The sequence below is a fragment of the Pituophis catenifer genome, unplaced genomic scaffold (genome assembly GCF_029215685.1).
Source record: "Pituophis catenifer annectens isolate HBS135680 unplaced genomic scaffold, rPitCat1.0.hap2 SCAF_3, whole genome shotgun sequence".
Lineage (NCBI taxonomy): Eukaryota > Metazoa > Chordata > Lepidosauria > Squamata > Colubridae > Pituophis > Pituophis catenifer.
The window spans coordinates 37,061,046-37,084,978 of record NW_027256883.1 but is presented as its reverse complement, the minus strand read 5'-3'; the positions used below and the strand labels follow the sequence as shown (position 1 = coordinate 37,084,978).

The 23,933-nt window shown below is 36.8% G+C and overlaps 1 protein-coding gene across 5 annotated transcripts in view; it reads left to right on the top strand.

Moving 5' to 3' along the window:
- SULF1 (sulfatase 1) overlaps positions 1-19,935 on the top strand; it is a 44,885-nt gene extending 24,950 nt beyond the window's left edge. For 4 of the 5 annotated variants that reach the window (XM_070942230.1, XM_070942229.1, XM_070942227.1 and 1 more), the window contains 10 exons: positions 3,094-3,310; positions 4,198-4,489; positions 5,522-5,618; positions 6,580-6,674; positions 7,495-7,563; positions 10,845-11,017; positions 11,761-11,903; positions 12,808-12,931; positions 14,882-14,915; positions 19,084-19,166. In XM_070942230.1, the coding sequence (XP_070798331.1) occupies positions 3,094-3,310; positions 4,198-4,489; positions 5,522-5,618; positions 6,580-6,674; positions 7,495-7,563; positions 10,845-11,017; positions 11,761-11,903; positions 12,808-12,931; positions 14,882-14,915; positions 19,084-19,114 (1,275 nt within the window). In that variant the 3' untranslated portion in view covers positions 19,115-19,166. Of the gene's footprint in view, positions 1-3,093; positions 3,311-4,197; positions 4,490-5,521; positions 5,619-6,579; positions 6,675-7,494; positions 7,564-10,844; positions 11,018-11,760; positions 11,904-12,807; positions 12,932-14,881; positions 14,916-19,083 lie in introns of all 5 variants that reach the window. The other variant, XM_070942226.1, reaches the window with a different exon arrangement.
- Positions 19,936-23,933: the final 3,998 nt, after the last annotated feature.

Below are 23,933 nucleotides of genomic sequence, written 5' to 3'. Positions count from 1 at the left end.
TCTACAGAAATAGAGCAAAACAATGATGAAAACCATCTTGAATGCATTTGGGTCAATATAAATGAAAAAAGGATGATATAGACCACCCAAACAAACAAACAAAAGAGATTAACTTTTTGTGAGTTGATTAATTAAGGTATGTAGCACTCATTAAAGAGGCTCCTGATAAACCTAGCAATTATGAGTTTTATCAACTCCATCCTATCATGACTTTCTCAGACTTTCCTTTCAACTCAGCCCATTACCCCACCTTCATATATATAAACAGTCACAAGTCAATCCTCTTCTCTTTGTAAGATCAAACAATTGTAACATATTTATTTCCTCTAATCACTTACTTTTAAAGGTGGTCCTTGAGTTATGATGGCATTGGGGGAAGCTGACAAGAAGTTGCAAGTCCCACTTATCTTATAAGCAGGCTGGCAGTTAAGTAGATCGCTGCTGCTGGCAAGAAAAATGCACAAGAGTGTGCAAATAGCAGGAGTTATGGCAGGAGTCAGCAGGTCTTGGGGTGGCTGCTGCCACATGGGCAAAGGTGTGTGATGGTGTGTGAGTGACCAGGGGACATGGTGGCAGTACAAAGGGGCTGGGTGCATTGGTGGGGAGGACTTACCCCAACAATTTGCAGTCTACCCCTACCATCTTGACCCTTGACTTCGCTTGCTTCCTTTGCCAGCAAGGAAGGTTGCAAATTACAGTCACATAGGTGGCTGCTGCAACTGTAAGCCGGTTGCGAAGCACACAAATCATAATCATGTAATTGTGGGGGTGCTGGAACTTTGAGAACTGGTCATAGCCACTTCTCATTCAGTGCCTTTGTAACTTTAAACAGTCATAATTGAATGGCTGTTACCAGGGACTGCCTGTGTATTCCAACTACCTTCACTCAGCATCTATTCATTCTTAAGTACCCTCTTTTACCACGTTGAGGAAATTTAAGTCTTGCTGAAGCCTATGAATAAGTTCTTTACTCCGTATTGCACTTTTTATGTCTTGGCAGTCAAACTTTCCAGCATATTTAAAGCTTGAATTGTCAGCTGGCAATGTTTCTTTCCCTAACCTTCAGGCGTGCCTATCATTGAGACATATTTTGTAGACGATGTAATTAATTTCCTTATTACACGAAAGGCTTTTGTGGCTGTTTCAAGCTGTCACAGCATATTAAATAAACGGTGTTCACTTTTTAGACTTCAGAGGGACATTTATTGCACTTTAATGATGTTGAATACAAAGCTACATTAACACTCTTACAAAAACCAATAAAGGGAGATCATCATAATCTACCTCATGTGGTTTATTGCAAATCTTTCCAGAATTATGTTTGTCACCATTGGTTCTCTGTAATTTCTTCAACAGACAGGAAAAGTTTTTTTTTCTCCAGATAGCTTAGTCTGTGAAAATAATTTTAGAAAAGAATGCAGCAGGAAGATGGAAGCACAAGGTCCAGGATTACTCTGAGAAAACACAGCAATATCAGAAAGCTACTATACATACAGTCAAGATAAACATGCCTATATATTCTTACATCTATAAATTGTTTAGGTTTCACGGTCAGAATTAAGCAATAAGTGTCTGAGAAAATCAGTAAAATTCTTTGCTATTTTAATGGATGATCTTGGGCAAAATGTGGTTCTCTGTCTATAATATAAGAATAATTTGCCTATTTCCAACAGGCGTTCTAAAAAATCAATGATAAATAAATAAATTCAAATTTTAGCAAATAGCACATGCTTTATCACTTTGGTACGGGAATTATCTTTCCTCACTTCTACATCCTCCTATTACAATATAAAACTACCCAGTAGTCCTCCCATGATTGAGATGAGTGTATTACTTTTATATCGGAGTGTAAAAACATAAAGATGGGATTACTTATTAATTACCTGTCTATTTTCTGAAAATTATATATAGAATTCTGGCAGTTCAAGTAGTGGCTTCAATATTCAGTGAGGTATCCTGTATACGCAGGGTGACTCCTCATCAAGGATGAAGTCAACAGAGGGTTGTTTTATCTATTTAACTCAAGAAATGCTAAGCACCAGATTAGATGCTATAAATTTTAGTTATTCTAGTCCTTTTGTTGGGCTAACTAACAGTGGTGACAGGTGCACCATTCAAAGATCTGAAATACCAAGTTAGGGATAAATCCCACTGGAGAAAATGTATCTATGTAGTCACTGAGAGTTGACATGACTTGATGGATTGATCTTCTTGTTAATGATGTAGCTTCCTGGTTATCATGAATGAAACACTTCTCATTGAATAGAGCTGTAACTTTATAAAACAGATTACTACTTTTCTACTAGAATTATTTTTCCACTAGTAGCTGTGGATATCTTTCTCAGAATAAAGAAACTTTGTATGCATCTCAAAACATTAAATTATGAGCAGAGTTCTGCCGACCCCTTTTGGTAACAGCAAGAAGTGCAGCCTCAATCAGGCAAGTACTTTTTGAATTTGGCAAATTATAAATGTATCCTCTCCCAACAAAATTCACCTGAAGGATTTCTACCTTGTTTGCATTTCATTTTTTAAAAAACTAATTTGCCCAAAAACATTTAATTTTTTATTTATTTATTGTCATAGGAAGGGTGGAGTATAGTCATTTAAAAACCAGAAGTTAAATCAGAGTTAAAAAATAAAATTCTATATTTTTAAAAGCTATAAAATATAAAATGTATATGAATTTAAAAAACAAAGTATATATAGAAACAAAAATCTAAAAGATGCTTTAGATGAGGTGTAGGGGACCTTAAAATGTTAATACAGTATGTGGAAGTCTAGGTCAAGTTACAGAGCATTATGATATAACTAACTAGGTGCTCATTAAATCTACCATAGTTTGTAGCACTGGTCATCATCTGACAAATTTTGAGCACTGCTGCACACAATCTGCTAACCTGTATGTTGTAGCAGGGTTGGTATTTGAGAGCAGCATCCTGAATATCTATGCAGTAATGGTAAGATGAGGCTAGTATGAATGTCACTGTAGTACACAGATTAATGTTTAACAAGATTCAGAAAGAAATAAATGTTCTCTAGGTTATTATTGCCATCTGTATTTCACTGGACTGTCTTTTTCTTTTCACACAGAAATGGCAATGTATTGAAGACACGTCTGGAAAACTACGTATTCACAAATGCAAAGGGGCAAGTGACATTCTTGCTATGAGAAAAAGAACACGGAGTATACATTCCCAGGGATATAGCAGCAAAGAAAATGACTGTGATTGCGGGGAGGCTGATTATCAGACCAGTCGGGCCCAAAGGAAAAATCAAAGAGGCTTCCTGAGGACATCCAGTGTACAAAGTAGGTGATGATAGATTTGAAAAAGCCAGAGATCTTGATGGGCAGCAATGCTAAAGAATAATTTATTCCTTATAGGTTGAAAAAAAAAAAACTGCCACTGTATTCAGACTCACTTGTTAGAATGGGAATCACATCTTTGAATTATCATCCTAAAAAAATATTCAGGTGGTAATCTGGAAGAGCAAAGGTAAAATCTTATAAAGAATGTCTTAGTTTTACATTGCAGAGCATTCAAAAATTAAATTTCCCACCTGCAGAATTTGTGCAATTCATTTTACTAGCTCATTCTTCTATCTGCATAAAACAAGCATATTCTTTCAATACTAGCTATCTTTTAAAGACATAACTGAATTGAAATTGCCCATCCAGTCCAGCCATCTAGAGAGGCCCTGCAGAAAGGCCTGCCTCCTTGCAATGTACATTTGATATGGATGAGATCATAGCCTTTCTCAGTGGTAGCTCGCCCTTTGTGGAATATCTTTCTGATGGTTAAGGTGCTCAGTCTTTTTTGCATTTTACAAACTAGTGAAAGTTGGTATGGTCCTAACTGATTCTGGACAGACAACCATTATAGTTATTTTTATATATTGTTGTTTTCATTATTTTCACGTTCCATTTAAATGATATTTGTTTTCTGTTAGCCATCGAGAGTCTGTCAAGATTGGAAAGGATTACAATTATTTTTAAATAAATAATAATTTTAAAAATGTAGCAAACCATCTTTAGAAAACCTTTGCCCTGAAATGCAGAATTGGAAATAGCTATCACTATTTATATGGATTGTATAGACATCAGCATTGTAAGAATGTCAGGCCTAGTTCCAATGTCTTGGTTAGCTTGGTGTGCATTTTATGGTTTCCTATTGATGAGTCTGTGATCTTATGCAGAATACAAACCCCGGTTTGTCCATACTCGCCAAACTCGGTCCTTATCTGTGGAATTTGAAGGGGAAATATACAGTATAAATCTGGAGGAAGAAGAGGAGAAGGAGGAGGAAGAGGAGGAGGAGTTGCACATCCTTCAGTCCAAAAGCATTGTTAAGCGGCATGGAAGTTACAGTGAAGAGGAAGAAGAGGAAGCAGAGGAAGATCATCCAGAAGATGGTGATGGAATTAAAGCAATGCTTGCTGATGGGACTAACACAGTTGGCCAGCCAGATTCTGTCAAAGTTACTCATAAGTAGGAGTGCTTTACTTAATTGCTTTTCATTATTTATTCAGAACCATCTACTATGTGTGTTATCCCAGGTAGCAGAGGTAAAGATAGCTCCAGGGCAGATTTCAGGGATAGAAAAGAGAAGATCTTTGAGAGAAGATCTTTGGGGATACATTTTGAGCAAAAAGAATGTCTGCTTTTCATTTTAGGATGAATATCAAATACTAAAGCCAAAGAGGCTTTTGGTTTATCTAGAATAGAGGTCTTCAAACTTGGCAGCTTTAAGACTTATGGACTTCAATTCCCAGCATAGCTGGCTGGAAAATTCTGGGAGTTGAAGTCCACAAGTCTTAAAGCTGCCAAGTTTGAAGACCTCTGATCTAGAAGAACTACAGAAGATCTGAAACATTAAAGCTACAGCAGCACAGAAGCCCTTCTGCCAATTTCCCTGTGTGGCCATTCCCTCTTTTCTCAACTTCCCTCACTGAGCAGGAAGGTCTGAAATTATTTTTACTTGAGTGAAAATTCAAGATGAAACAGGTTTTTGATTGCATGGAGGATTTTATTCAAATCTGGACAAGAGCATTTTATGCTTAATACAGGATATTTGAGAACCAAGAGGACAAGAAAAGCACATTTGAGATAGGACTAGTTTGTATAATAAAGAGGAGAATATTATGGAGAGCTTTTAAAAGGTAGGATAAATATTTGATGGAGGTAGAAGGAGAAAAATAACAATTCTAGGGATAGTTTTGTATCATTTAAGCCCTGGGAAATGCGGTAGATACATTCGAAAGCAAATACCTTTTCTTGAACTGTCTGTATACTTAAGTGTTCATAAACTCAGATTTAATGTTTAGATACACTTCCTAAAACATTGGTATTGCTTTCTGTATAGAAAGTTTTTAGGCCAAGCACTTACCACAGTTAACTGTTAAAGCCGTGAGAGTTATTTGCTTTTTTTTATTGCTATGCAGAGTCCTAGAATTTAGACTGGGCAAGGTGTCTCAAAGATATCACACTTTATTATTTTTTCTCTTCATTCTTTCCTTACAGATGTTTTATTCTTTCAAATGACACCATCCATTGTGAAAGGGAGCTATATCATTCAGCCAGAGCTTGGAAAGATCACAAAGCCTACATCGATAAGGAGGTTGGAAGGTCTTTTTCTTAATTTAGAATTAGAACTGGTATTTTGAGACAGAATAATTTATCAGAAGATATATATTGAATGAACATTTGGAATGATATTGGAATAGGGTAGAAATTTCTGCATATTGATATGCACAATATATGTTCTTGGAGGTAATGCTAAACTATTGTTTCAGTGTTGAAACTTATCTGTGGTTCTCTCTTTTCCAGTATCTTTTCTTGTATGGAAGATCCCCACTGTCATTCACTATGATTTCTTATAAAATGCTAATTTGGACAAACTGTAGTCCTATTTATAATGATACAAACAAGGCAGCTTCTGACAATGGGCCATGTTTCTGGGTTTGATTCCCTAAACCAGTCTTTCCCCACGTGAAACTTTTAAACACATTGGGATCAAGGGTGGGTTCTACTTTTACTACCAGTTCGCAACAGGATCGCGTCCGTGCACTTGCTTCGCTCACACATATGCAGATCGCCGATGACGACATCCGGAGCAGTGGGCAGGGCCTCCTGCCAGTTTTACTACCGGTCCGAACCAGGGGGGCAACCCACCACTGATTGGGATTGTGTAACAACAATTCTGTTCACTTCAAAAAACTAATATAAGAAATGGAGCATGGGAAAACTACAGAATCTAAACAAATAGACTGAAAGTAGTCAATGTCTTTTGATAATCCACATCACATTAAAGAACATTCTAAACACTCTATGGCCTTGGGAAATAATTGTTTAGTGGTAGTTCACCACGTCTGAACTTGCTATTCTAGTGGCATGTGTAAATATACAACAATTTACAAGATGTGTTTGTAATATATGAATAATTTAAAGAGTTAAAAAGCAATAATTATTTTCATATACATTTAGCAATGATATGAAATAGTTTAATGGGAAGATTTATCAGGAACAATATAAGGATTGGGCATATAATATTGCTATTAAACCAGACATTCTTTTTTCAGATTGAAGCTCTCCAGGATAAAATTAAAAATTTAAGAGAAGTAAGAGGACATCTTAAAAGACGAAAACCAGATGAATGTGACTGTAGCAAAAAGAGGTATATAAAACTTTCTCAATAACTTAACGTATTATCATCTAACTTGGGAGCATGACTGATTGTTCTTAAGTTGATTTTGTAACTAATTATGACAGCATATAAAAAAAATACTCATATAGTGTTGTTAGACAAAGTATTGTTTTATTGGATTTTGTTTCATTATATAATTTCATTAGTTGATGGAATTCTACTTATATATATATATATATATTATTTTTTATTTATTTATTTGATTTATATGCCACCCTTCTCCGGAGACTCAGGGTGGCTTACAATGCGTTAAGCAATAGCCTTCATACTTTTGTATATTTATACAAAGTCAGCTTATTGCCCCCACAAACTGGGTCCTCATTTAACCTACCTTAGAAAGGATGGAAGGCTGAGTCAACCTTGAGCCTGGTAAGATTCGAACCTGCAGAAATTGCAGGCAGCTGTGTTAATTACAGGGTGCATTAAACCATTGTACTACCAACGCTCTTAGTAGTAGAATTTCAGAAGATTTTTGAAGTAAGTAATCTTAGAGGCATTTTTAAAACAAAATTTAGGACCATATTGCTATAGTCCCAGATCTTTTATATTGTTAATATAAAAAAATATATATTAAGTTTTATATTGTTAATATAAAAAAGCTTTGACCAAAAAGTTTCTGGTCAAAGTAAATGCTTCTGAAATCCAAGAAATTTTTACTCCAGATCCATATTTCTTTAAGACGCCCACTGTATCAGTGCTGCTCATAATCAGATTTTAAAACATCAGACATGTTTTTGCTTTAAATGGGCATTTTACAGAAAGTTTTTTATGTTATAATATTTCTTTATAGCTATTACCACAAAGAAAAGGGGGCAAAAGTTCAAGAAAAGCTTAAGACAAGTCATCTACATCCATTCAAGTGAGTCTTGTTAATTTATTATCTTTCCAGCATATATTCATGAGATCTATCTTCCAATCATCTTGTCATTCACATACTATGGGAAGTTTGTCAAAAAAAAATGTTTCACCTAATAATGTGGGATTTGGAATAAGTAAATAGCTTTAAAGAATTCCTTAGTTACATTTCAATTTTTTTGTTGTATCTCATATTGATGGCTTAACTTTTTGTTCATTTCACTGGAATTGTGATGTACCCAATTCTTTTTACTTCAATTTTGTTCAGTTTCTAAACATACATTGTTTTCAGTCTACCTGAATGCAGTACATTCCCATCTATACAGATGATCCCTAAACTAGGCCAATGAATGGCCACATCTAGCAATTTTATTTATATAACTTAAGTTAAAGAAAAGTGGAAGAGAGTGGATCACTAAGCCACCCCACCATGGAGATCTGTCTCTCCTCAGCAAACCAGCTGGAATCAGTTCTGGAGATAGGAGGAAAACCACCATTACATTGTGCCTCCTAATCCCCAATAAAATTGTAGTTGATGGTATTAAAGGTTACTGAGAGATCAAAGAGAGTCAGAAGGAAGATATCTCTCTCTCCCTCCCCCACACACACAATAGGTTCATCAAAAAGGGTTACATCCAGTGGTGGGTTTCAAAAATTTTTACTACCGGTTCTGTGGATGTGGCTTGGTGGGCGTGGCATGGCATGGCATGGCTTGGTGGGCGTGGCAGGGGAAGGATACTGTAAAATCTCCATTCCAGGGGAAAGTTACTGCAAAATCCCCATTTCCTCCCGATCAGCTGGGCGGATCAGCTGGGACTTGGGAGGCAGAGAATAGATGGGGGCGGGGCCAGTCAGAATTTTTACTACCGGTTCTCCGAACTACTCAAAATTTCCGCTACCGGTTCCCCAGAACTGGTCAGAACCTGCTGAAACCACCTCTGGTTACATCTCCAGCTGAACCAAGTGAAAGAGCTCTCACTTAATTCATTTTCTCCAGGGCCTTTTGCTGAAACACAACCTCCTTCTAAAAAAGGAAGATTGGAGACTGGATGAAATTGTCTGTTTCATAGGATCCAATCATAGTTTATTGGGGTGATTAGACCACTGTCTCCTTCAGAGCCTGCAAAACCACCTAATCTCATAATACTTCATTCACCACTACTGCAAATCATCTCCCAGGAAGCCTAGATCAACCAAGAGAGATATAGATTCAAAACACAGATGGCCTCACTTAACAGCTTCAAATAAGCTGTCCACTTCCTTTTAAATTGTTGGTAGGTTTTACAGGGTCTAGTTTATGTGTTCTTTTTTTAAAGAAAGTGATTATCTGTTTGTATTCCACTATTCCCTTAGGGTTAAAGCTGTTTAGGTTTTAATATGTTTTGTTTGTATTTTCTATATACGTATCTCAATTCAATGGATTTTATTATTATGGTTGATTGCAATAAGACAGATGTTTAGACCTGAATTTGGTATTTTTATCGATCAAGTTGTTTCCAAGGACCTGAGATAGGCAGATGTTGTTTGATGGTATTAAGGATATCATTGCAAGATGCAGGCTATTCCAAGTAAAGCTGCAATTGACTGATGGTGATTATATGGCAAAGTATCATATGCCAATCATCATCTGTAAGATCTCAGGGTTCACAGCTTCTAAGAGGAAGTTATTGAGTTAATCAGCCTAAATTTTAGAGGGCCATTCTGAAGCATAATACCATTGTTAAAAATGCATATTAAGTTATTAACTACCTGATAAATGCATAAGTAAAGAATAGGAAAATAAACCGCAGTAACCATATTCCAGCACTGACAAAGCAGACTATAACAGCAGGAAGCGTTGTTTATGTCAGGTTTCTATGTATACTTAAAAGCATATAGGTTTCGGAACATGATTTTATGTCTTTATATTCTTAATGATAGAGTTGAGTAGCTGAGAAGTAATATCTGTGTTCCACTGTGAAATAAGCTAGTTCTTCTTTTCTGGGGAAAAAATAAAAAACAAAAGCAAAACTAAAATCACAGAGGTTAGATAAAACCAATGGTGGGTTGCTCCCGGTTCGGCCTGCTTCGGCCGAGCCGGTAGCGGTGACACTATTACATCACTGAACCGGTTCTCTTTCTTCGGGAGCTGGGCCCTCATGCCCGCCCCCACATTATTCCGACCTTATATTTCTTCTTTTTTCACCCAGCTGAGAGGTGCGGCAGAGCAGATTGCCACACCTCAGCTGGGCAGATTCGCAATGCGCTTGCGCAAAGCGCAAGTTTGGTGCGCATGTGAGCGAAGCCAGCATCCACACGATGATCGCGTGCAAAGTACGTGTACAAAGAGAACTGGTAGTAAAGCCGGTTAGAACCCACCCCTGGATAAAACAGATTAACTTCTCAAAACCTGGTGCAATCCGTATATTTTGCATAATACAGCGTTTCCCCAAAAATAAGACCCACCCTGAAAACAAGCCCTAGCCTGAATTTTTTGGAGTGGGCCTAATATAAACCCTACCCCAAAAATAAGCTCGGGGGAATGGACGTGGCCCGCTGGCCCCTTGGTGCAGTGCAGATACCTATAAATCCAAGCACAGAGGCAGAGGTGGGTGGGAGACAGCCTCCACCATGCACTTTTCGCCCAGAGGGAGATGAAGCTTCTTCTGCTTGTGAGTGGGACGCTCTGTTTCAAAGTGTCCCATTTGCAAGCAGATAAAGCTTTGATTCTCCCTTATTTTTCCATCTGGTGAAAAGTATTTGGATGTCTATGGGTCGCTTGGGAACAGAGTGTTTTGCCTGGCTGCATTGCTTGGCCTCCTGTTCTGGTGCCGCACTGATGCTGGAAGAAGTGAGCCAACAACGACATGGGCTTCTGTTGCATATAGTTGGTGCTGCCGCCGCCAGGCAGTTGTCGGGGCTTGGAGCCATGAGGCCCTAAGGTAAGCCAGTGTGTGTGTCAGGCAGGTCCACCCCACCTCTCAGAGGTGGAACTCAAAACAATTAAGACATCCCCAAAAATAAACCCCAGTGCTTATTTCGGGGCCCAAAAGAAAATAAGTCTGGGTTTTATTTTTGGGAAACACGGTAGTTCTCATGAGCAGTAGTGAGCTTAGCCAATGTGACTGATGATACTCTTCCAGAACTAGGGAAAATATACTACATAATGTTTCTAGACTATAAACCAAATTATAGTTGTCAATTCATATGTGAAAAATCTACATGTACATAGACTTAGTTTATTGTAGCCTCGATTATTAAAGTATGCTATTGTTTAACATCTATTAAATATTCTTGAATGATTAGGGAAGCTGCTCAAGAGGTGGATGGTAAACTTCAGCTCTTCAAAGAGAATCGGAGGAGAAAAAAAGAAAGGAAAGGGAAAAAGCGCCAGAAGAAAGGAGACGAATGCAGCCTTCCTGGACTCACTTGCTTTACTCATGACAACAATCACTGGCAGACTGCGCCATTCTGGAACTGTGAGAACCACTTCCAGTAGATGCATGCTCATGGGAATAAGAATTGATGTGAGCTCTTAGGGAGTTGGAGGGCATATTTGTTCTGGATCTCATATGGAGAGGAGAGGAAAAGACAATGAGCTCATTAAAAATGGGTATGTTAATTCAAACTAGAATTACATTTAGAGCTGAACTGATTAGATTTAATTTACATATTTCTGAGTGAAAACAGTTTCCAAGTAAATGAAACCAGAGATCTCGTGTGACTCAGTAGGAGTATAAAGATTTGCCTGATTAAATAGATGGTGTGCAAAAGGGCAAAAGGGACAGCAACATATGTGACAATGCTAGGAAACCTAGCAGTGCCTATTATCTATTTAGTGATACATCTGGCGGAGGTCTCGTAGGCAAACGGGCCAATCCATTCCTCCGTTCAAGAAATCTAGAGCTTAAACTCATCCAGTGGTGGGCTGCCTAGGCTCTGCTTTGAAGAACTCCTAGGAGAGAAAGTTCTCCTGCTGGCTAATTTGAATTCCAAACTGGTCTTATCATCAGGAGGTTGTTTTCTAACATTATAAGATGGGTTGCAGAAATGTTTTTGTGCACTTGGAACAGCTATATCTGTACTTTGTGCAAGCATTGTCCATTAATATGCAATATCATTGCATACAGCTTGTGATATGCTTATGGAACTATCAACGGATTGCCCTTGCTCAAGTGAAGTGAATACATGCATGTTTAAATTTATTTTTTCCCTATAACAGTGGGATCATTTTGTGCTTGTACAAGCTCCAACAACAACACTTACTGGTGTTTGCGAACAGTAAATGAAACACACAACTTCCTCTTCTGTGAATTTGCTACAGGATTTTTGGAGTATTTTGATATGAATTCTGATCCCTATCAGGTAAATTTATGTTAAAAATGATACAGTTGTGGAACATTACCTTAGCTAAGCCACTATTAATACATTTCAATTATATCCCATTTTATATCTTGATGGAACTCAAAATAATGTAAGCTGGTCTCCCCAAAAACATCCAGGTTTTGATCCAAGCGTACAGTCATGAGTATTTTGCAGTTCTCTTAGTACATGGCGTATATGGCACTGAGAAAATATTACAGGTAGCACTTGATTTAAAACCAGTTGCTTAAAGACTGTTCAAAGTTATGACAGACTTCCCTGGGGTACTTATAACCCAGTTCCAAAGTTTTGAAAGCTGTTGTCCCCCCACCTGGGTCATATAGCTGTATGTTAGGCTCCCTGCATTTGCAGCTTTTTGCTCCCGTGGTCACATAACTGCCTTTTATTACAATTTTGCCAAAAATTGGCATTTACTTCCAGTTTTTGACAAAAGCAGCCCCTTGGTTCATGTAATGATCACTTCCAAAAAGATTGGATTGGTCATGTGGGTGACCTGTTTTATGACCATCACAACTTATGACCATCAGAGGCAGACTGCATTAGAGCTGTAAATCAAGGATTATTTGTAGATCCTTGCATATGTAACAGTAACTGAGTTGGAAGGGACATTGGAGGTCATCTAGTCCAACCCCCTGCTCACGCAGGAGACCTATACTAGGGATTCAAACCGCCGAACTGCCGACCTTTCTGATCGACAAGCTTAGCCTCTTAGCCACTGAGCCACCTAGCCAGGTTTCCAAGGGGTCTTCCAAGGAGATTAATATAACTACAAAAGAAATGTGAGAAGCAGTTATAACTTGCTGAAAGTCCACATACATAAGCATAATAATTTAAAGTTCACACCTTTTGCAGATGCAGGCATTCATTTATTTCTTTCCCTGCCCAGCTAACAAATTCGGTTCATACGGTAGAAAGAGGCATTTTGAACCAGCTACATCTTCAGCTAATGGAGCTACGAAGTTGTCAAGGTTATAAGCAGTGCAATCCAAGACCTAAGGGACTTGACACAGGTAACAACCTATGGTTTAAAAACTGCCATATTGTGTTTTGTTTCCCCTAATTAGTCCAAGGAGCAGCTAAGTTGTCTGTGAAACCTCTTGTTGTGCAATAATTCAAGGATCAAAATATGGATCCTGACAATGACTTTCAGATAAGGAAAGCTCAAGAAAAAAATGCACTTCATTGAACATATGAATAATACATATCAAAATATTTTATTTTTATTCATTTATATTCCACCGTTATTGATTTTATGAATAACCCAAGATGACAAACCAATCTAATATTTCTTTCTTCTATTTTCCCCACAACAATTACCCTGTGAGGTGGGTTGGACTGAGTGACAGTGATTGGCTCAATCATCTAAGGAGTAGAAAAACCTGCAATTTCCTTATTTACCCATATGTTAAATACCTAACATATTTCTAACAGACGGGCATTTTTATTTTTTTTATTTTGGTCAATGTAAGCTAGGATAGATTTAAGAAATCATCCCTACCTTAAATAATAATTACCCATTATCAATAAATTAAGCTAGGTTATTTTCTTCAAAAATCCATTGGGAATTTGAGATACGAGAATGATAAAATAAAAATAAATGACCTACAGTGGTTATGTTTTTATTATACGAATAACCATTAAGATGGTTAGATTATGAGACCTTAATATGTGTTCCTTAATGTTAGTTTGATGTTGCATATCCTCTGTATTGTCAATTAAAATATTTTCTTTAGCTGGTTTTAGAGCTTTTTGGTGACTAGGAAATCTACTGGAGATGGACAAAGCCTGAAACGTGCCTCTTTTTACATAGCTTAGAGCAGTGATAGTGAACCTTTTAGACACCGAGTGCCCAAACTGCGCGTGCATGCCCAAACTAAAAGGTGTGCATGCATGGACATGTGCATGGGCATGCATGCATGCATGCGCAGCAGAGACCTGAAGACCAGCTGGCCGCAGGAGGCAGGGCACCCCAACACTGGCAGCACGGCAAGATCTTTTTCTTTCGTGACCTTCTGTTTCGTCGTTTGCAGGGAAACAGACGCTCACGAAAGAAACGCCACAGAGATCTGACCTAGGGCGACGGTGCGTGTGCCAGCAGAGAGGGCTCTGCGTACCACCTCTGGCATGCATGCCATAGGTTTGCCACACAGACCTAGATCAAACACAGCACCTCAAACAGCATTACCAGGTTGTGCTAGAATAAGTTGGAAAACACTCCTTTTGAAGCACAACAGGAAAGCAGGCAGCCTCTGTGTTGTGATGGGGATGAGTTGAATGTGATGTGCTTTCAAACTCTGTTGATACAACTACTAAAATATTTTCCACCTATGGTTAGTAGATTTTACTTTTACTTATTAAACAAATTTATTTGCACAGAATTCTGTACAGAACTATACAGAAAAGCCCTCAGTCAAAGAAGGAATGCAGTAGGGTTGGATGGGATTCTTAGCAAATAGGCCCATCAGATGTCCTGATGAAGTTACAGTGACCACCAGGAGGGTTTCAATCCCATAGCAATAGCAACCTGAACTTGCCAATAGGAGAAAGGAATTTGAATTGGCATCAGCCTTGCACAACATCAACTCCTATTACAGACGTGCATAGCTGAGTCAGCTCACTTCCTCCCAAAGGGGCAAGATATCCATTCTTTTATCATCTGTAATATAATTAGAAATCATGGGTTTGTTCCTTGGAGATTTATCTCCCATTTTTTTTATGGTTTCATTTCTTTTACAATAAACATTTTCCCTTTTCTTGTAACTTAATCATCTTTTTGTCCCATTTCAGTTATTTCAGAACATACCTTACTCAGGTATCTTTGTTGGACTGCTTCTTTACTTGATTATAACCCCATAAAATTATTATTAGGAATTAGATGCTGTGCATGGAAAGCTACGTTGTGAATGATTTTACCAAATCTAAACACTAACAAAAGTTACTCTTGTATTTTCCTATATCAGGAAATAAAGATGGAGGAAGCTATGATCCACACAGGTATCCACACTTTATTATTCTCCTCAGCAGCTTCTTTCCAAATAATTGCATGACCTGGTCCATTTCAACTAATGCCTCTACTTTGCCTGCTGCACATCATATAGCTTTTGCTGCATGCAAGCGCTAATGCTGTTCATGAAACCACTGGTGTTTACATTTTCACATGACATTTAATATTTTTACATCAAAATTTCATTTTATTTTATTCCACCTTAGGAAATTCACTCTCATCCTCATATTTAAGCAGAGGAAGGGAGAGAAGGTATAGTGCAGAAAGAATGCTCAGCCATTTATTCACCAATCCACCCACATCTGTCTTTCCATCTAGAACAGGGGTGTCAAACTCACATTGTCGCGGCAGCATCACGTGACATATCGGGACTGTTTCCCCCATAGCTAAACTGGGTGTGGGCGTGGCCAGCGTGTGACGCATCCGGCCCATGGGCCGGGAATTTGACAGCCCTGATCTAGAACATTTACATATCACTCTGTGGGCATCAGGCATCTCCATGTTTAGGCAACCTGGAATGAAGAATACATTCTTGTACTGTTGTATGTATTGTAGGTCATGATGCCCGAAAGAGGGTGCTTAAATATGTTTACCTTTGCACAGCAAAGCAAAATCAATTGAGCTTACATTGTATGTAGATGTTCATATATTTGAATGGATATTTGTTCACTTTTTCTCCTATAAAACATGATTGGATACTTGTTCACTTTTTCTCCTGTAGAACTTGATGTTTTATAAAACTGATATCAGCTTGCAAGATAGCGACCTGGTCTATAAGACACTTACGCACATTTCCCAAATAAAATGCAAAAAAGGGTTATGTAATTCTGCACCAGTTATAAAGCTGTTGAAGTTAAGCCAATGTGGACTGGATCAGCACCCAGATCAGTGGTTAAATCCGAACCAGTTTGATACCGGTTTGTTGGCCGTGCATGTGCACCAAACATGTGCTGTGTGCGTTTGCACAGTGCATGCCAAACGTGTGCTGCGTGCACAGGCACAGTGCGCACCAAATGTGCACTCTGCGTATGCGCAGTATGTGCCAAAAGGAGGCTTGGGAAGGTAAGTAGAAGCGGGGGGGGGATCAGCTGTGGCATGCGATTTAGCTTTGCTAGAAAGCAAGAAATCCTGCTTTCTAGCAAAGCTAAATCTGATTCCCCCCTCTGTTCTACTTATCTTCCCAAGCCTCCTTTTGGCACAAGCTGTGCGCGCGCATTCGCAGTACACGCCAAAAGGAGGTTTGGAAAGGTATGTAGAACGAGGGTGGGGGATCAGCTGTGGTGCACGATTTAGTTTTGCTAGAAAGCAGGATTTCCTGCTTTCTAGCAAAGCTAAACCCCACTGCCCAGCTGATCGTCGGAAATACCGGTTTGGAGGAACCGGCAGCTTTTTAAACTGCCAGTTCAATTGAACCGGTAGCTAGCTACTGGTTTGCCCGAACCGAAGCGAACCGGTAGCATTTCACCCCTGACCCAGATGATATAGAATGCTATGAGATAATAATTATTAAGTCAATTTTCAAAGAAGAGTTAACTCTTAGGATTATTGTTTTGCAGAACTTCAGTAAGAGGTTGGGCTTTGTTACATATTTAGAGTCAAATAGAAAATAATCATTTACATTGTTTCACTTTTGGCATTTACGATCTTCTTCTCCTTAATTTCACAAGGATTGTTACTCTGTCAAACTGCTTCAAGTTGCCTCTGCTTACTGTGGTATTGGTGGCAACAATTACCAGTCTTTACACACTTCAAATTGATGGCTCAGTGATGACTTTCACCAAAGATCAGATTGCCTCAGGCTAAGCCAGAGGTGATTGAGGGCCAGTATCTACTTGCCTTCAGATCAAACTGAGACACAGTTTTAATCAATAGGAAACTAAAATAAGCTAGTTATTCACCAAAACTTCTGTTATCATTTAAAATAAAATCAATAAGTCAACTTCTTGGTCAACTGGTCATGAATTGGGAGGCTAATGATAGAAAGGTTTAAACTGTCTTGCAATCCCTGATAAGGCAGGAAATGTTGTTGAAAATAAAAGGATTAGCATTAAGTCATTTAAATGTTGTAGAATTAGCACTGAAAATTAGTTTCTGCTTCTCTTTCCAATTCCCCAAATATTTGGGCATACCGAGTCTTCACTATATAATATTTGCTTCCTTTTTGATAGGAAAGGCATTTGTTCACAGATTTTGAGATTCTTGAAGCAAGCCTTTCTGGGTGACTCTCCTGTATAGTCCGTATATGCATCCATATTTTCAATTAGTGTCTATAATAAGTCCTCATCAGCTAGTTTAGTGATGTTATTTCCATAAGCACCCAAATGAATCCAGAGTATTGGTAATATTGCTATTGCCTATAAGAATATTTATGAGTTAAATGCCATTTGTTTTTCCATTTGTTGTTACATTCAAAAAAATATATAAAACAAATATACTCTTTACCCGTCCCAATTACTGACTGGAGCTAAAAACTTACGGAAGTTTTCCAGAAGACAAGTCAACTGGGCAACATGGATAGATCTTGAAGCATCTTATTATGCCCCACAAAAGGATTTCTTTTTATAACAATTATGAATAACACAGAGATAAAATAACTCTTGGTATCAATTATTATGCCTTACATGAGAACTTCCCTGAAATTTTCAAATGTGTGCTTTTGGTGGGAAAATGCCTGCTATGTTTCTGTCTTAACCCATTTTTCTCCAGGAATATTCTCATTATTGACAATCATTGTAGCTCAATCTATTTGAAAGGTACAGGATTAGATAATGTGGTCATTCTTTTTCTGGAGTTGGGCATCAATAGCTTTTCCAGTTTTGTGCCAGAGATGTTGGACAGATTTAAAGCAAAGCTCAGAATATTAATATAGCTCAGAAATATTATGAAGACAAGGAAGAATTAGCTTAACAGTTTATTATCTGCAATGTAAACGTAAAACAATTTACACACTATAGAAGTGTACATCAGCGCTTACTCTTAAGTGATTCTTCTACTGCATTTAATTTTTTAAAATGTTTCTGTTTAAGTTAAAAAAAAAGTTAAGCCGATTCTTGCTTTGTCTTAATATATCCACATCTCCAGGGAAAAGAGAAATTCTCTATATGGCTTGGTCCCTAGGTATCTGCAGGGCCACCAATCAGATTAACCTCATCTCAGAAGATCCTCTCAAGAGAAGCGCCTTGTGGTGCCCCAATTTCAGGAGGTGCTGTGGGAAAAAAGCATTGTTGAACATATTCACCAACTTATTTATTTACTGCTTAGAAATTGATTTTTTTGTTATGAACCACATGCTTTGCTTAAAGATATAACTAGAGTCGGGAACGACAAGCACATATGTGCGAGGGGAACCTTTACTTTTACCTTATAACTATTTCACTATATTTGAGCATCTTGTTATAAGCCCTATGTTTTGTAAAGATTTGGTAACATCAAATTAGAAATACTCTCCATTAAAAGCAGCTTCCTTATAATTCCCTAGGATTTAATTAAGCCATGGAGAAATGAGTGTATAATGACTCTTCATACATATGCTTTGGCTATCTTGCAACTAAATGTCAATCACTATAACAGCAAGAAATCCATGTGAATGTTTCTGTAATGCTTTTCTTTTTTTGGAAGAATTTCTAAAGCAAATTCACTTTCATCATATTGAATGGGACCTGCTATGAACAAATGCAAGAAAATGTTGCTGCCTGGTATTAACCCACTCATGTCACACTTGAGCTCTTTGCGTAAAATATTGATTACATATCCCCACCTAATATTAAAAGAGTTGGTATTTTATTATTGCAAACAATATACTAAAATTCTGAAAAAGAGCATGTAAGATTTTCCTGTATTGTGCTACTCAATTGAGAAGAAGGCAATTATTAAATACAACTGTGCAAAGATTAGATTGATATTCAATTCAAATCACTGGTTTTTCAATTGTATCTATGAATCACTTTGAATCACTCTGTATCTATGAATCACTTTGAATCAAACTAGATATTCTTGAATCAATTTGGAAAATCAGATTGAAGTGCCAAATGGAATGGATTTGACTTTCCAAATTATGATTTGAACCAAAGCAATTTGAATCAGATCCGAGCTAAGCTGCACATGATTGATTTCCAATATTACAAGTATTACTGTTTCTTTTTTTTTTCTTTTTAACAGAGGACACTTATGGCATGGATGGGAAGGCTAGGCTCCCAAATTTTACAGAAAGTATCAGCTGGCAAGGACTGGAGGATTTGTACAGTGTGAATGAAAGTTTATATGAAGCCAGAAACAACTACAGCATTCATTCTGATGACTGGAGAAATTACTTGAAGGATGTAGATAGAATCTTTGCACTGCTGAACAGTTACTCTAAGCAAAATCAAAGAGCAGAGACTCCCACTGTTAATACGAGTGGAGACTTGGATGAATCATCCACATCATTTTCCTTGCTGGGAATGAGCTCTGCTGAAATAGATGAAGGTTCGAGTGGGTTGACAACCCTAGAGGCTCAACCTATCATCCCAACCTATTATGGAGACCTGACCTTGAGCACAGTAGTGTCAAGCAAGGATGGCAGACTTGAATTAAGCAATGATATTCCTGCAAAAAGGAGTACAAATGGCCACCAAGCCAAAACAAGGCTGAAGATTGAAGAGCCAGTTAATTCAGAAATGGATTTTAGTGGAAACGATTTGACAGAACTGGAGTCCAGACACAGCTTCATCTTGCAACCAATTAACATTATTCAGAAAGCCTCTATGACAGACAAAGATTTTGCACAGGGTATTTTTGAAGAGCAAGTCTATCTTCCCATGAATTCTGCTACAAAAATAATCAGCTGGGCTTTAAATACATTTGTTGTGCAGCATAAAACTGAAATGTTGAGAAAAAGGGAAGGTTTCCAGAAATCTTCACAGTTTCTGAATGAAGAAGGCAGTGGTTCAAATCCACTCTCCTCAAATTAGGCTGGGTTAGCAAGTCAGGTACTATTAATAAGCTCGCAAATGGAACAACAAAACAGCAAAATTCCAGTAGTGTATATTTTACATTCACATTCTTGTCAATATGGCTACAGCTATTAAAATCCGAGAATTAAAAAGGCACCATTGTGACTTTTTAGCAGAGCCCTATTTTTAAAGTAGTGTAAACGCACCTTCAAAGGAAATAAGCTTGTTTTTCTGTTCTCATAACAAATATTCTTATCCCGTTTGAGTAATTTTTATTAATTTGAACAATTGAAATTTCATATTGTCAAAGTAAATTTACATGCCCTTTTGTAATCATCGTGCCTAGTCTTTATTAATCTGACTCCTCTACATGTTCATAGTTTTGCTAATGGAATGTAATTTACAAAACAATAAAAGAAGTTGATAGAGAATACATTATATACATGGATTGTAAAAAGCAATTATTGGTATATTGAGCAGATTTTCATGTTTGATTTAAAATCTTTATCTTCCAATCAATTCACAGTAACTTTTTTCTTAGATATAACAAACAGGAAACTTAACAGAAAGAGTTAAAGTGAGTTCATTTTCCAGTAGATAGGGACTAAATTGTTATTAAGATTTTTTCAGGAAAATTTGATTTCCACTTTGCAAAAGGTCTTAATGTATTCACAGCAGTTCTAGTCATTTTAGAATAAAATCTAGTCCAAAGAAAGGTTCTGTATACAAATATGTTCTATATTATATTGCATCTTGGCACACTTGCAGACGTACAACACATACCCTTTTTAAACACAATCTAAGGTAAGACTACAAATTGCATTGCCATATCTGTATGTAGCCATACGGAATACTGGATTGTAGATATACCTTTTAAACAGGAATGTCCTGTACACAGGGAATAATATTATGTGCAAAAGTGCTTCTCTACTCTTCTCCAGAATCAAAGAAATGAATGCTGCTCACAGAAACATCAGGGAAGTTTGCATATGTTTGGTTTATTAAAGTGCTTTAGAATATAGCATCCAAGCAGGAAAAAAAAGATACCGTAATCTGGAATTGTGTGAAGGTAGCTAAATGACTTCAGAAGATTGCTCCAAAATGTGGGGTTTGGTTTTTTTTTCCTCCCTAGGAGGGAGCCTAAACAAATGACGCCCCCCTCCAAAAAAACCTTCAGAATAAAGTTCTTTGTTTCTTAGTTACAAGATTTGCAGAAAGTAACATTTTAGAAATAATTTATAGAAATAAGGTTGTCATAGAATTGGTTTTAATCATGAAATACCAGATAAACAGTCATATTACGTGTTGTTAATAGATTTTTTTAATGCATGCAAATATACCCATCACACTGTTCCCTTTTGCAATAAGGAAGAGCATACAAAGTTCGTAAAGTAAACCAATGAAATTAAAGTCCTAAGATAGAGGAAGATAGCTAAGTGTAGTTAGCTATCCAATACCATTCACTACCTCACATTTTTCCAGTAAATCCATATGCGGCATCCCCTACTGACTTTTGATTTTTAAATTTCTCACCTTTCCTTTTCGAGGAATTCAACTCCAATAATGATCTCAGCCTCCTGTTTCATTTCAACCCATTCACTCTTCCTTGATATTTGTTTTGAAATTTAATTCTCATTAATTTGCCCTACATACAGTAGTCCAATTCCAATGTTGTTCCAGATTGTTTACTCATATTTTTGCATTCAATCCACATTCAGAATATATTAACTTTTGACCTTTTCTTTCATTCTTTTTCTTCACACACTTTGCAGTACTCAGTTCCCAATTTCAACTTACTGTTAGGTTACTCCTAGCTTTCCTTATTTCCAAATAACAATGTGGGGACAAGCACATTCTCATATAGAGCCATTTTTGGTTCTTCTGTCATTCATTCCATACAGCATATATATTCTACCAACATCTGCACATCTTTAAAAATTGCTCCATTCATTTAATACACATTTTACCAAGGTATACAAATTAATCTACTTTCTCTTTTTTTGCCATTTATATACAAACTTGCAATTGCTCCATTTTCTCTCAGACACAATTGTCTCGATATTTATGTATTAATTTTCAGTTGTGTGCTCCTTGTTGTATTATAGTTTATGTAACATTTACTTACTGTTTGAAGGCATTTCAGTAATTTTCATGAAAAGCTTTTAGTAGATTCTGTAAACATGAATATTTATCATTTACATGTCTCAAATTGAATGGCAGAACAAATTTATTTAACAATGTGAATGAATTTTTATATAGATTTTCATTAGGTTACAAACTGTTTATGTAAGAATTTTCTGCAGTACTTTTATAGAACAATTCTGGCTTCAGGAAAGTCTAGAAGCAATAATTCTTCAAATAAAAAAATACTTTACCTGTTTTATAGAAATCAATCAAGTCAAATTTTCATAAAGGTATTAAATTATTTTAATTCAATGTATTCATCTATAAACTAATAAGAAATGTTTTACCATGTAATATTTTGCAGTTATTTGATTTAAAATAACTATCTAAGCTCAGATACAAGTTGTAGACATTAACATCCTGCGACAATATCTGTAACATCAGCAAATGTCCAGATCTGCCTATTCCAGGTTCTTGAAAAGGATTCAATAGGTAAACAATAATGTCAAATCCAGTCTGAACATCTGGCTCACTGTGAGGCGAACCAGAATAATAATAATCAGAAAAAATGTGAAAGTGGAAGACTAAAAAACCAATAGTAGAATAACAAATACAATTAACATATACAAAGGAAAAGCTGATATGATATATAGAAATAACTTAGAAGTAATATTAACAGAATCACTACAGGCCAGCACTAGAAGAATCCATTAATTGATTAACCATCGCCAAGAAGAATTGAAAGAAAAATTTTGGCATATGTAAAAAACAGTAGGAAGACAATACTGCCAACACTGGTAGAACCCAAAAAAGACTTGACACCTATAACGAAGGGTGTAAATAAGGCATTTGTAATGATCAACGTTTATCAATAGACCAACCAGCTTCCCTGCAGTAGAGCAGTGGTGGTTACAGAACTGGGTATTGAAATTAGAAAATCAAATGCAAAATGATATTCAATCCCAAAGTCGAACATCAGATGCAAGTAATTTTAAAAAAGAGCAAAAATGGAAGCATATAAAGATCAACACAAGCCTAATTAAAAGTACTGGCTTAGCACAAGAAAAACTAAAGAAACTTTTGAAATCATAAAGCAACAAATAACAGCAATAGCTGGAAAAATTGAGCACTATGAAGTATGAATCATTCAATTTAAGCAATATTGGTTGTTGAATCAGACCAGAGGTGATTCTTCCGAAGTATAAATGGCAATAGAAATGCTGAAAATGGAAAACCAAACAAAAAAGAAAGTTTTGGAAATATCTAGAAGAACCTCAAGACTAATAACAACAGAAATAGTTAAAAACTGAGTGAAAATGATTAAACCATCTCCTGGAAATGATCAGTTGCATGGTATTTGGCTCAAATAACTGACCAGCTTACATCCAATTATATCTAAACAGTTTAATGAAATATTGCATAAATATTTCATTAGCGATTGGTTAATAAGTGGCAAAAATGTATCAGATACAAAAGGACCCAGCAATATAATGCAGTTGCCAAAATGATTCACTAGCTCATCCATTAAAATTAGCATGTGGCAATAACGAAAAATTGTTGAGAACATAAAGTTGAAAAAGTAGTCAAAATGGGCAGGATAAAATATTGTGAGATTTCAGAAGACAAACTGAATAAAAGTCTTAGCTCTTAACACAACTGATTTAACTGTGATTGAAAAGAAGAAAGTGTGGATAATTGATGTGGTAATGACAGCAAAGAATTGGAGAAGATAACATAGTATCAAAATCTGAAAATTAAAACTGGAAGATTATGGCATAAACCAGCTTGGATAAAAATCCCATCGGTTCAATTACCAAAGGTCACACTGCTTTGATTTCCACATATACTACACTGATATTTTAAAACATCCTAAGTTCTTAGAAAGAGCTCGATGCATATGAAAGCCAGTATCAGCTTAAGAACTGGCAGCTGTGATTTCATACTATTGTGTAT